The following is a 15,565-nucleotide window of genomic DNA, read 5'->3' on the forward strand; positions in this document are numbered from 1 at the left end:
GTTAAAAATGGGCACGTTTCTGATACCGACGGAGATGTGGTAGTTTTACTATGGCTACGTTCACACTGTCAGATTTTGGGATTGACAACAGCATTTTCTTTATAGGTGTGATTCTCTAAATGTCTCGTTCACACAGCAGCTTACAGTTAAGTTTAGAATACTGTCTGCATGAACGTGCAAAGGGAGTCAAGCCCCTATTCCTTACCAGTAACCATAGAGACAGTGATCAAAGTAAAATCGAAGATGACGACATCCATAAAACTGAAAGTCTTATCACTTTCCAACACGACAAGAGTCCAATCGAGCCTCGAGTTCTTCGTCAAATCTTCATTAACGGACAGCAGCTTTTAAATTTGGGTGGAGAGTGGAACATTTGAATCGCGTGCAGAACGCAAAACTGATGGGAGCGGCCCCAGTGGAAAACTAACTGGATCTAAGAGAGCGGAGAGCCGCGCTGGAAACATCCCGGGCTGACGCTCACAAGTCCGGGGTAAGTATACAGCACGCTGCTAACACTCCCACCACCTCTACTCCATGTGTTTCTCTGCACAGACCATGTGCACCCAGGACGCGATCTTCCCAGATGTCCTTCACTCCAGCGCCGGGACGCCACGCACCCTGGGTGCACCAGCAGCGGAAGCTGTTGACCTCTCCCCCTCCGCTGCCTCCGGTTTTCGAGATCTCCACCCGGAACCGCTTTGCTCCCCTTCGCGAGACGGAGCACGACGCTGTGATCGTCGGAGACTCCATCGTCCGGCACGTCCATGCTACGTTAGCTCAAGTGCACACTCACTGTTTCCCCGGTGCTCGTGTTCTCGATGTTTCTGCGCATATACCCGCAATCCTGAAGGGCGATGAGAGCATCTGTGCTATCGTGCTGCACGCGGGGGTTATCGACACCAAGCTGCGGCAGACGGAGACACTGTAGAGGGACTTCAGGAGCCTGATCGAGACGGTACGCAGCACATCGCCCGCGACGACGATCATCATGTCAGGACCGCTTTCCACGTATTGACGAGGACACGAAAGGTTCAGTAGACTTTTTGCTTTAAACGAATGGTTATTGTTATGGTGTAAAGAATAGAAACTGCTCTTTGTTAATAATTGGAATCTTTTCTGGGAGCGTCCTAGGCTTTTCCGTGCTGATGGCCTGCACCCCAGCAGAGTCGGAGCTGAACTCCTGTCGGACAACATCTCCAGGACGCTACGCTCCATCTGACTAGTAAGCCAATTCTCAAATAACTGCTATGATGACTTTTGTTCTACCCACTTAAAAGATAGAAGTACTTGCGTTGTCCAATCTATAGAGACTGTGTCTGTTCCCCGAATAGCAAGGTCAAAATACAAATTTAATGCAGGATCTAGAAAAAATCTGATCGTGATTAAACCAGAAATTAACAAAAACAATTTTTAAAGCTTGGGCTCCTAAACATTAGATCACTCGCACCTAAAGCAGTTATTGTAAATGAAATGATCACAGATAATAATTTTGATGTACTCTGCATGACTGAAACCTGGCTTAAACCAAATGAATATTTTGGTCTAAATGAGTCTACTCCACCAAGCTACTGTTATAAACATGAGCCCCGTCAGACTGGTCGTGGTGGCGGTGTTGCAACAATATATAGTGATATTCTCAATGTTACTCAGAAAACAGGATACAGGAGGTTTAACTCATTCAAAATACTTCTGCTTAATGTTACACTGTTAGATATGCAAAAGAAATCTCTCCTATCTCTTGCTCTGGCTACTGTGTATAGACCGCCAGGGCCATATACAGATTTCCTAAAAGAATTTGCAGATTTCCTCTCAGATCTATTGGCTAATGTTGATAAAGTGCTAATTGTCGGAGATTTTAACATTCACGTTGATAATATAAATGATGCGTTAGGACTTGCATTTACCGACCTAATAAACTCTTTTGGAGTCAAGCAAAATGTCACCGGGCCCACTCATCATTTTAATCATACACTAGATTTAATTATATCGCATGGAATTGATCTTACCGATATAGATATCGTACCTCAAAGTGATGATGTTACCGATAATTTCCTTATATCGTGCATGCTGCGTATTACTGATATTAATTATATGGCTCCGTTTATCGTCCGGGCAGAACTATTGTTCCAGCCACCAAAGACAGATTCACAAATATCCTGCCTGATTTATCTCAACTGCTCTGTGTACCCATAAATACACATGAACTAGACGAAATGACTAGCAACATGGGCACTATCTTCTCTAATACATTAGAAGCTGTTGCCCCCCTCAAATTGAAAAAGGTTAGAGAAAAACGTACTGTGCCATGGTACAACAGTTATACCCATTCTCTCAAGAAAGAAACTCGTAATCTTGAGCGCAAATGGAGAAAAACTAACTTAGAAGTTTTTAGAATTGCGTGGAAAAACAGTACGTCCAGCTATAGACAGGCTCTAAAAGCTGCCAGGGTAGAGCATATCCGCAAACCCATAGATAATAACCAAAACAATCCAAGGTTCTTATTTAGCACAGTGGCTAGATTAACAAATAAACACACGCCACTCGATCTAAATATTCCCTCACAGTTTAATAGTAAGGACTTTATGAATTTCTTTACTGATAAAATAGATAACATCAGAAATACAATATCAAATGTAGATTCTACTGCGTCTAGTATTTCAGCTTCATTCATTGAACCCAAAGAAAAAATGCAGTGCTTTACAACTATAGGACAGGAAGAGCTAAATAAACTTATCAGTGCATCTAAACCAACAACATGTTTATTAGATCCTGTACCCACTAAAATACTGAAAGAGTTGTTACCTGTAGCAGAAGAACTGCTTCTCAATATTATTAGCTCATCGTTATCTTTAGGTCACGTCCCAAAACCATTCAAGCTGGCGGTTATTAAGCCTCTTATTAAGAAATACAAATGACTTGCTTCTTGCTTCAGACCAAGGCTGCATCTCATTGCTAGTATTACTTGATTTAAGATGGTTTAGATCCTACCTGTCCGATCGCTACCACTTGGCTCATTTCATCTCAATTATCACCAGTAAAGTATGGAGTACCACAAGAATCTGTCCTAGGTCCTCTGCTATTTTCAATATACATGTTGCCTCTTGGTAATATTATTAGAAAATACGGGATTAGTTTTCATTGTTATGCTGATGATACTCAACTATATATCTCAACAAGACCAGATGAAACTTCTCAACTATCTAAACTAATAGATTGTGTAAAGAATTTAAAAGATTGGATGACCAATAATTTGCTCCTATTAAATTCATATAAAACCGAGATATTACTTATTGGACAAAAAAACAGTACACAAAATCTCTTGGATTACAATTTGCAACTAGACGGATGTACTGTTACGTCCTCTAAAGTCAAAAGTCTGGGTGTTATAGTAGACAGCAACTTGTCCTTTGAAAATATTAAGGACTCAAATACAGGACTGACAACCATATTCTGCTACTGTGTGAACGTGGCCTAAGTGTCTTCCATATTCTACGGTTTATTTTTCAGTAGGATCAAAGAAAAGATTGAAATGACCTGAAAATTGAGTCTGACTCCGTCCATAAGTTATAGTGCCCGCTCACTTTTGCCCAAAAATCTAATTCTGCCTATGGCACTGCCTCAGACCATCCTGTTTCTTTTTTGGAACAGATTTGGAGAAATTTGGCATTACTTGCATCACTTTCTCTTCAATGGATCCTCTGCAGTGAATGGGTGCTGTCAGAATGAGAGTCAAAACAGCTGATAAACATTATCAGAAAGAAATATGGACTTTTTTCACAAAGGAAGGATGTTATTATGGATTATGGACTGAACGAAAGGGATGATTTTAAATTAAAACACTGATGATGGATTTGTTTCTTACAAACACAAAGTTTTTGTTGATTTGTTTCTTTTCTTCACAAGGAATTGATGGACTGGAGTGGTGTGGATTACTTGGGGATTATTGTGATGTTTTTTATCAGTTGTTGTTTGAACTCTCATTTTGATGGCACCCATTCACTGTAGAGGATCCATATGTGAGCATGCTAAGGTAATGGTAAATTTCTCCAAATCTGCTCTGATGAAGAAGCATCTATGTCTTGGATGCCTGAGAGGAAGTAGATTTTCAGCAAATTTTCATTTTCACTATTCTTTTATTTACCAACAATGGACGAATTTGTTTGGTTTGTAAGATGGTCTTATCCTGTGGGACAGTAGCAGATAATTGATGAAAGTAGACACACCAGAGCAGGTGGCACACACATGATCACAGAGTATACGGAAACCCAGCTCTACCCCGTCAACCTCCTCATATGTATTGTAGATTTACGAACCAGTTGAAACCACCTGCTCCCGTTAAAACCAGTAAATGAATGTTTTGTGTAAATAGAACAAAACACAGTTTTTCCTTTGTACTGCACTCTAGAAATAAGAGAGCAACTGAAAGCCAAACCACAACTGATAAACAGTCCCATCCCTTTGCAGGATACAAAAAGCTGCACCCTGATATCAAATAGTAACATGATATATTTTAAATTTAAATTCACTGTAATCTAATTTCCCCAATAATTCAAAGGAATCCAACTGTGAAATTTACAATTTAATACATAGATGAGATGAGATAATTTAACATGGAAGATGAATTAAATTTTTTATTTTAAATTTTTATAAATTTCATTCTTTTAAGTGTTCCTAACAGGCTTTCGGTGCTCATTTAGCTCTAACTGTTACTATTCTTGTTAGTGAAGTCTTGAACAGTGTGTGCATTTGCAGTTGTCTGCCATGTAGCTCATGGGGGCACAGTTTTGTCTTCCACATGAAGCCAGAGCTTTCCCTATCCGATCTTTTTTTTTCCCCCCTTTGTTCTTCCGTAAATACGCCGTCATCTCAAGAAATATCTGCGTACACATGAAACCACTAAACTCAAAACGATGTAGTATACATGCCAGACCAGTATGTGGTGCTGTAATTCTGCCACAGAGATACGCTAAAAATTGAGAAAAAGACTTGAAGCGTGTGCATAAACCTTGCACACTGTATATAGTCCGCCGTTGGCTGTAAACATGAAAATGCAAAGGTGTCATTTTTAGATTTATCCACTCTATGACCCAGTTTTAAAAAATAACGTTTTTAGGCTCCCAAAATGCCCGATCCGTCTGGACAAATCATTGAAATAATACAAAATGTTTGGCTAAACACTTATCCGTGTGTACAGGTACTTAGATACGAAAGGCACTGTGTGCTTGTGCCATCACAGGTCAAACAGAGGTCATTGCCACATTTGTATGTCCCAAACTCAGTATCAAAATTCGGTGCTTTGCTCAAGGGCCAGTATCACCATAGAGTGCCTTTCAACCCTCACAATACACAAACATTTTGATTTTCCCATACGCTTTATGTCATATCATAAATAGTAGACACTCAAGTACTATAGAAACATATTAGCTGAGCTCCCACACATTTTTTAGATAATTATGGGCCATTATTCGAAGCATGAACCATAAGATATGTCCACCCTGTCATGGACATATATATTACTGTTAAATGTGTTTTCATTGCAAAATTAGGATGCAAATGATATTTTCTGAGAGTTATGGTGTTCCTTTCCTAAACAGGGTTATTTTCTTGCTTTCAAATCATAAATACATAAAAGATTTTATGTAAACCATGTGTTTTTTAAAAAACTCATACAATTCACACATGTTCTTATTTGGAGAAAACTGTGAATATTTGGATGCAGTTTTTTGTTTCCATGTTTTTGCCCCCACACCTAGCTATTGAACACACTGGATTATATAGATATGATTGAATTATTATTTAAAATATTATTGTAAAATATCAAGATGACAGGGTGGACCAGCATGTGACGATGTGGACACATAATGCAGAACACACAAATCATGACAAAATATGAAAACTAAACATTTATTCAACTTCTAAAAAAATAATATAATAAATAATATAATTACATCCTCAATCACACCGATATACTGACCTCTCCCCATTAATTTTCATTCAGTCCACCCTGTCATGTGTCTGTCCACTCTATCGAGTCTAAATGGTGGACATTTTGAGCTTCAGTTAGCATATTAGCTTACAACAAACTGTGACTAGCTAAATATGTAGCCTGGTTATTGAAGAGAATTTGGTATATTAAAAACTTATGCACTTCTGGCATATTTTATGCCGACAGGGTGGACATGTTAAGCTTGGGAAAAGCAAGTGAGCAAAGTCATACTAAGGAAATTTGTCAATTGAAAAGTCACCAATTTATTCACCTAAGAGGTTGAAATTCATTGCAAAACCATTGAAGAGACAAAAAATCTGTTGTCCTGATGTCACTAAAGGGGATGGCCTTTTCTTAAATGGGCAGATTCCCCAACACAACAGGGTGGACAACCATTCAAGGGACATGGAAAAACTCTTATTTTTTATTAAATAAAAATATTGTGTTTATTACCAAATGATCAACACACTCAAATTGAGTTTAACAAAATATTAATAGAGAACAAAATTTTTAAATTTTATAATTTGACTGCATTCTACTCTCATTCAAATTTAATGAGCAGTGCATGGGACAAAGCAAAATAACACACATCCTCTTACACAAAACAATTTTAAGAAAAAAAAAAAAAATATATATATATATATATATATATATATATATATATATATATATATATATATATATATATATATATATATACATTTTTTTTTCTTAAAATAACCTAGATACACACACACATATATATATGTGTGTGTATATATATATATATATATATATATATATATATATATATATATATAGCCTATATATATTTTTTTCTTTTCTTAATAAAATAACCTAGATACACACACACACACACACACATATATATATCATACATACATACATACATACATACTGTACATATATATATTATTATTATAATTTTTTTTTTATGAAGTCACATGAAAGCAGTCACATGACTTGGAAAAAGCTTAAGAACTGGAATTAGAATTTAGAAATAAAATTGTTTCTGGTTTTGTGTTCTCACATTTGAAGGCATTTCAAAGTACATCTTAAAGGGTCATGAAACCCCCTGTTTCAGCACTGGTTAGTTCTCACAGTTTTAAAACACATACAGCTTCAGGTTCAGACAGTTTCATTTCGCTCCCATCGAGTTAAAAACAAATAAATGCACTCTGCATCTAAAACATATACACAGTCATGGCCAAAAATATAGGCACCCTTGCAATTCTGTCAGAAAATGCAACCCTTCTCTCAGAAAATTTTAATATAATTACACTCTTAACTCAATATTCAGCAGCCCCTCCTTTGGAAAAAATAACTGAAATTAATCGCTTCCTGTAATCATGAATGGGTTTAACAGCGCGATCAGAGCAGGAGCCGAAGTTTCAAACAGCGCGTGAGCAAGCAGAGAGAGAGCACGCAAAGCTGGGCGTCTGTCTTTAACGGGCTGATTTGGGATCCACCCACGGGCGACTGACCCAATCGGATTCTTCCTGTGGGGCGGAGCCCCGCCCTGCACGGCTTCTTTCCGTGCATACATTGTGTTCAGTTATTTTATCACATGAAGAAACTATTGACAGCAGATTTCTATACGTGTTGTAATCATACCTTTATGATGATAAAAGACAATTTCCATCCACACCAGATTATTGCTGATGAAATCAGCTTTCATTTGAAATCAAACACCAAGTGTTTTGCATACCCAAAGTACATATATCAATTGTATCTATTACGCGGTTAAGCCATAGATGAAACGATCCTTAATTCTAAATAATCACACCAAGCATGTGAAACTAAACAATAGTGATCGGGAAAATTAGACATCAAAAGATTACAAGAATACATAGGTTCCAATAACACAACAAGCTTTATTTCATGAAATACAACCTGAATATATATTGTAAATATATTGTACATATTGCTTCTGAGTATATTGCTTTAATAGCAGGAACAATTATACTTTGTTCTTTTTTGCAATCCTTAAGCAAGATTTGAGTCTCTTTGTCTGTTAATAAGAAGAAAATGATTGTTCAAATGTGAGAGAGAGAAGGGTTGTCCGGGGGTCATGAGTGGTCCGTTGGACACGCATCTGGAGATTTTCTTAGCCCACACGTCGGTTGTAAAACCGCCTTCCTCAGGATTGAATTACATGTTAGGCAGTCAGGATGTCGTGTCCAGATCCAGAGGTCTTTGTCCTGTTTCTGGTTGAATTATCTGTGTGTGTCTTTGTCTGTGCTGGACCCTTTCCAGATGCAACGGGCTTTGCACTGTTCGACTTTATTTATGGTAAACTAGTCACGAACATTGAAGGTTCTGTTCTTTAAAAACATCCAGATGTTCTTCTCAAATATCTCCTGTTTTTTAGAGGACTCCTGAGATAAGGAGATTTAGGGCAGGAAATTGGACAGCCAGTCAAATGCTGGGAGTGGGAGGCTTAATTCCTGCTCAGGAATGTTTTGAAATTACTTGTGTGTCCTGGTCTACTATGCACTACAGAGATCTCTCCGCAAGTGTTCTATGGGATTCATATCTGGACTCATTGCGCTTTGTTTGTAACCATTTCTGAGTGCTTTTGGAAGTGTGTTTCGGGTCATTGTCCTGCTGGAAGAACCATGACCTTTGGTGGAGGTGCAGCTTTCTAACACTGGCCACTACATTGCGCCCCAAAATTATTTGGTAATCATCAGATATCATGATACCTTTAACACAATCAAGGCATCCAGTGCCAGAAGCAGCAAAGCAACCCCAAAACATCTTTGAAACTCCATCATATTTGACTGTAGGGACTGTGTTCTTGTCTTTGAAGGCCTCATTTCTTTTTCTGTAAACAGTGCCATGACGTCCTTTACCAAAAAGCTGTACTTTTTTCTCATCTGTCCACAGTACGTTCTCCCAGAAGGATTGTGGTTTTATCACATAAGTTTTGGCAAACTCCAGTCTTGCATTTTTATGCCTTTGTGTCAGCAGTGGTGTCCTCCTGGGTCTCTTACTCTAGCATCCCTTTTCATTCATGGTGACGGATAGTGCGAGCTGACACTGTTGTACCCTGTGTCTACAGATCAGCTTGAATTTGTTTGGAAGGTTCTGGGTTCTTTATCCACCATTCGAACAATCCTTCGTTATAATTTTTCATTAATTTTGCTCTTCCGTCCATGTCCAGGGAGGTTAGCTACAGTGCCATGGGCTGTAAACCTCTTGATGATATTGCGCACAGTGGACACAGGAACATTAAGATCTCTGGAGATAGACTTGTAGCCTTGAGATTGTCCATGTTTTTCCACAATTTTTTTCTCTCAAATCCACAGACAACTCTGTATACTTCTTTCTTTTCTCCATGCTCAGTGTGACTCAACTTTTCTCCATTTTAACTGGTTGTAAGTGTGATTACTATATTGTGTCACGGAGCTGTAAAAACGGTTACACTCACTAAGTGAAGGAATCATGTTTGTGCCAAACTCTTATTACAAAGCAAAAGCAAACACTCTCTATCGATCCATGAACGTTTCTCTGAGTTAATATACGCAATCTCACAGTCTGAAGCGTCTGTCACAGCAAATCAACACATGCTGTTTTGAGTAAATAAGCAAGGCATCTTCTCATAGGATAGAACACGCAGTCTCATGAATAATTTAATAGACACTGACGCATCATCGATGTACTATAGTCCTTTGCCATGTCACAAATTGTGACGTCAACATGATGTAGATTTTAAAACCGGAAGATGAAAATAGCGCAAAAAAAATTAAATCAACCAGTTTTCTCCAACAGTTAAAATTATCAGATGCTAAAATTGTCTTCTATGATGTGCATGTGAAACACAAACATCTCTGTCAAAATTTCACAAAAAGTATTCTGGGGTTTCATGACCCTTTAAAGGGATAGTTCACCTTCAGTTGCTGGTCCCTATTGATTTCCATAGTATGGAAAAAAATACAATGCACGTCAATGGGGACCAACTGAAGGTGAACTATCTCTTTAAGAGCAGTGTATGAGGGCTGATCTAATGAGTCTCCAGTAGAGTGTACCATAAGATATACTTGTCAAACCAGCTTTGCCATGTTATGCAAATACTTCAGTAAATGGATGTTTACTGAAAATTTATTTGAATGCTGTCACAAGGATTTGTGTGCAGTATCCACTTTTTTCCTGATGGAAATTTTGCCCAACTCATGCCAGAACGATGCTTTGCATTTTCAGTTATCAGTGATTCTAGTAAAATTAATTTACGTTATATTATAGGCAAACATTAAACCTGAAAATGGTTTTAAAAAGAGCATGGTGCTGTACTTTATTTACTTTACTGTCGCAATGACTGACACAATGACCATCTTTTTGCAGTGACTCAACTATCAAAGTTTAATGAGTGGGTAGATGACATGAAGCGGCCCGAGGTTTGCTGCATTGAAAACAAATGGATACTCAGCACCTGATCAGGGTGAAGTTTGGGAGATTTTGTCCACAAACTAATAAGAGCACACATTATTTTTTTACACATTTATTATTATTATCATTATTACTACACGCACAGTATTTTAACTTAGGTGCTGCAAGCCATGCTCATTTTCTCTTGTCAGCATTTGACATAGAATGCGAGGTAGTTATCATAATATTATAATATAAATCATTACAGTGATAACATAATATTATTAACAATAATAACATAAATGTATCCATAACATTATAATGTAATAGTGTGTGTGTGTGTGTGTGTGTGTGTGTGTGTGTGTGTTTCAGTCGGTGTGTTTGTGTCGTCTACTCATTTTTGTAATCACACTTTAACCATGCATCTTGTTTATACCATTTTTCAACAAATCATATCCTATTTTTAGTTTATGATACATTTAATTAATGTAAATGGTTTGCTATATAGAGTGATTTTTTTTTTTTTTATCAGCAAGGACATTTTAAATTTATTCAAACTCTACTCAGCTTTGCCATCATCACAAGAATAAATTTTATTTTAAATTATTTTAAAGTAGAAAACATTTATTTTAAATTGTAATATTTCACTATTTATTTTTTGTACAATTATTACTTGTATACTTAAAATGTATACCACATACATTTTTAAAAAGTCAATTATGTTAAAACAAAATTACCTTTAAATGAATACAGAAAAGAAACCGACACAAAGTCAAGTGATTAGAACATTTGATAGTCACAAGTCATGCTCACAAAGACTTTTTGGTCACACGGATTTAATTGTTTTGCACAATGATGGTAATTCTTGCTTGGATCCTGCACAATGTACATTTAAACATTCTTGATTCATTTATTGTGCTGTTGACCTTTGCTTATAACATACAATAAAGTTGAAAACTATACAATAAGTTGATAAATGTATTGTTTGTTATAAAGAAGGAAATTTGTGTCCAAGTCTCAGTGAATTTAATGTTAAATAATAATGCCTCATAATAAAGTAAATTTATAGTATAGCAAATATTATTATACTGGACAGCATATCCTTCAATTATTTTGAAAATAATATTTTGTGACAATGTTAACTTAAAACTTATAATGACTGTCAAATATTTAAAATGCATGTAGTCATCGAAAGTGTTGAAAGCATATCAGATACAATCATGTTTTGTAGGATTGCAGATTTAAGTACTTCGGAACTTCCCTGGATACAGTATTCTGGAAATAATTTGGCAGCATAATAGCATACATAGTCATAATGTAACATACAGTTGGATTTTAATGGTTGGATGGAAAATAGTATCTAAATAATCTACAGAGAATTCTGGGAAGTCTGGAAAAGTATGGAACATTGAATGTGAAATGTGTGGGTACTTGGAACCCTAACATAGAGAGCTGCTCTGAAGTGTACACATAATTTTTTACTAAATTACTCATTTTAGTTATTTGAGTTTTAATTTGACAGTTTGCACCATCCTATTAATAATTTGACCAACTTACAATATATAAATGTTTATATTATATTTTCTATTACATTTGCATTGTTAAAAAGAATAAAAAAGATTAAAAAATATATTATTATTAAATATATTTTACGTCTTATTAAAAACATATATTTTTTTAATTGTTAGTAATGATCGACTATAAATAGCTTTGTACCTTACAAATGCCTCCATACATTTGATGGCTACATCGTCTACTTTTGGGTCAAACTTGTTTGCCAAAAGATGGTGTTGCTGCACAATCCAATTCAAGTCCCCAGCTCCATAGATACACACTCCCCGTTTGTGCGTCCCAGTGCATGGTGGGTAAGGAGCCCCATTCTTCAGTTCTCCTTCATGGTAGCTCCACTTCACCAGACGAGCAATTGCATTCATGTCCGATTGTTCATACTTGATGTTTGGAGGATTGGATCCTGGTACTGAAGGCATCCGCTGTAATGTAGCCCACATGTGCTCATCTGGACTGTACGTGTCTTTCTCCCATTCCATGAAGTTTTGAATCTCTTTGCTTTTGAAGATATGCTCCACAAACTCTCTTGAAACCACAAAGTAAGCATTTCCTGAGAATATTGGGATCTTTATAGGTGGAGGTGACTTTTTAACATCTGTCCGAGTCACAACATTGGTAACATTGTGATGATATTGCCATCGACCCTTTTTAGACTCTACAGCTTGGGACTCCAAACTGTTCTTTCCATTCAGGTGTTTTAGAGACTGAACCATTTCTGCATTGGTTTTAATGGGGAAATCAGTTCCACATGTGTTGAGCAGATACTTCCACTGGACAGGTGACTTGAGCAGATCCTGCATGCAGTTGATGTCCGCTTGAACTCGAGACCAGGAGGCGTAGATCACATGCTCCCGTTTGCTGGCCACAAACACATTGGTCAGGCAGGACGTAATGGCCCTTACTGCTTCTTCAAAGATCTCAGGAGACTTCTGGTCCACGTGAACACAGTAGACATTGTGAGGAGTGTAAATGGCTCTCAGGAGCCTTTCAAACATCTCAATATTCTCATGGACCATCATAGAGTAAGCAATGGGGAAATCTTTTTCCTCTTTACTGAGAGAAACCATCATAAATCCTCTGTCTCGGATGTAGGATGGACAATCCTTGGTTGCGTTGAGGTAGAATGACTCGGAGAGCAAAGTTTTTCTTTTTTTAGAAGCCAGGAGCTTCCTGAAAACATCCTTGTCCACTCCATCCATGTCTCCTTGAATAATAGCAGAACAAGCCTGTAGTTCTCCAACATCCTGCTTTAGTAAGTGATTCAAGTCTAGCGCTTCCTTATGAGCAGAGTTTGTCTTTTGACCTCGATAATTCAGCAAGAAGAGGAACACTGACAGGATAAAGATAATTTTCAGAATCCTCTGATAGTTAAACCTCATTTTCAGGTCTTTAAGATTATAACTTTACAGAAAAAACTGCCAGGAGATTAAACCTGTGCCAGTGAGGTATAAATCAGCCTCTCATGTGACAAAATAGTAAATCTTATACAAAGCGGGAGGGCCTATCTCTGAAAAAGTGATTAATAATTATTGGACAACGGTGTTGCTATAACTTACTTGGAGGGTGCGATTATCCGATATTACAGTAAAAAAGTAATATTATTAAAAATATTATACACCAAATATGTTCTTAAAAACAAAAATATTGCAAAACAGTAAAGTATTATGTAAAAAAGTATTACATTGTCACATCTGGCACTACATTTAAAAAATGTTGGTCGCTTTGAAGCTGATTGTCTTATCTGTAGGCTGACATAGGCTTAATGTTCTTTAACTCCAACAGTTTTTATAGCCTATTACAAGTCTAACTTATATAGTCATCCTGTAATATACTGACAATTCTGCACCAACAATTATCTCTTGTTATGGGAATTGTGAAGCAGTTGAAAATAATGGTTTAGCATTGCACAAGACGTAAAAGGTGCTAAAGGGAAATGGTCAGACGTTCTGGTGCTTATTAACGAGTCATGTTAAGTTTGCTGACTCATCAATAAGAAATACAATTGCAGTATAACAAAACTAAAATGTTCCTTGTGGAACTGCACTTTGCACTCTGCATAAAATACATATGAATGCACTGTTGTATCTCTGATAAGTTTTCAGGCTTATTCTGAGGTGTTTATATAAGCCTTTTGACGGGTTGTGTCATAGAGGTGTAAAAATGGTCACGCTCACTAAGTGAATGAATCGCGTTTGTGCTGAACTCTTATTACAAAGCAAAAATAAACACTCTCCTTTGATCCATGAATGTCCATGAATGTTTCTCTCAGTTAATGCAGGGCTCGAAATTAACTTTTTTAACTGGTTAGAAAAAAAAAAAAAAAATTAGGAGCACCCAATGAATATTAAGGAGTAGCACAATTGCCAGTTGAGCGGAACAGCCAGCAACATCCTGATGATTAAAAGTTTCACTAGTCGAACCTGATCCTGAATTCTTTGCCACACACTTGTCCCAGCATTTCTTTTTAGTAATGCACTGATCTTGATTCTTCACGGCCGATTCTGATTGCTGATGCTTTACAAGAAAATGGGCTGATTCTGAAAGCCTTTAAAAAAAAAAATATATATATATATATATATATATTTATATATATATATATATATATATATATATATATATATATATATATATATATATATATTATGCCTTAAGCAAGGGACAAGAAAAAATTAAAATTAGTAGGGTAAACGTACCTATTAATCTCACCAAAATCTACATTGAGACATTTTTCAAACCAAGATATTGGTTTCAGTACAAAAAGTTATGTTAAAATAAAATATTAATCTCTCACACAAAAAATATTTAATTTAATTTTAAATGACAAAAGCATTTCAATTAAGATATAAATCATTAAATTCAAAAAGTCTGGCTGTGCTTAATGCATACATTTTTGTAACCTTTAAGCATACCCCTGTTCCCATTAAGCTTACATCATGTTTTATTAAACGATCTTGTTTATTTTAAACAACCTTTTTAAAGAATAATTAAAAAATATATATTTTTTGAAGGTACAAAGTCAATCACAACAAAAAATAAATAAATAACAGAACACAAAATCAAGCAACAAAGCATTCAATTTGATCAGTTATATATTCATAATGAAGTGTAATTTAAGCACATTGTAACATCTATAGTAGTCTGCGTTCAGCTAAATAACACATATTCAAAAATCAAATAAAACAAACCAATAAAGCATTTCATTCATGGGGATGAACACAGAAACTAGCCTCATTATGAAGCCTCTTATTACATGGATGTAAATTTATCTATAGTCTCTATGGCTGGAATACACTACATGATTTTTGCCCTGATTTTCCACCGATTTACAGTCTGGAGAAGTTGATGCTAGTTGCCAAAGGTCAGAGCCAGTCTGTAGATTTGAGCTGACAGAATCCATAGAAAATCGATTAACTTCAATACATTTTTATCACAATAGGATATTGTTTTAATCCCCAGCCCTAGTAAAATCTGTTATAAAGAGATCAATAGTTTAATATTTATAGTCTTTATACTTGTTTATACTCTATTAGGTTGTGTTGTAACATCTCCCAATAAGCAGGTAAACGTATGTCTTATGTGACAGTGTCACAATTTTGGGACGGAAAGAAAAGAATCACAATATGGCTTAATGTGATGATTAAA

The 15,565-nt window shown here is 36.3% G+C and overlaps 1 protein-coding gene across 1 annotated transcript; it reads right to left on the bottom strand.

The window, feature by feature from the left end:
- Positions 1-12,003: 12,003 nt before the first annotated feature.
- Positions 12,004-13,302, bottom strand: LOC306868329 (beta-1,3-galactosyl-O-glycosyl-glycoprotein beta-1,6-N-acetylglucosaminyltransferase 3-like; the record flags this gene model as incomplete). The annotated part of the gene is made up of 1 exon (XM_079414433.1): positions 12,004-13,302. The coding sequence occupies one exon, from the start codon at positions 13,300-13,302 to the stop codon at positions 12,004-12,006; it is 1,299 nt and encodes a 432-aa protein (XP_079270559.1).
- Positions 13,303-15,565: the final 2,263 nt, after the last annotated feature.

This window comes from Barbus barbus (assembly GCF_936440315.1).
Source record: "Barbus barbus genome assembly, chromosome: 50".
Classification (NCBI taxonomy): domain Eukaryota; kingdom Metazoa; phylum Chordata; class Actinopteri; order Cypriniformes; family Cyprinidae; genus Barbus; species Barbus barbus.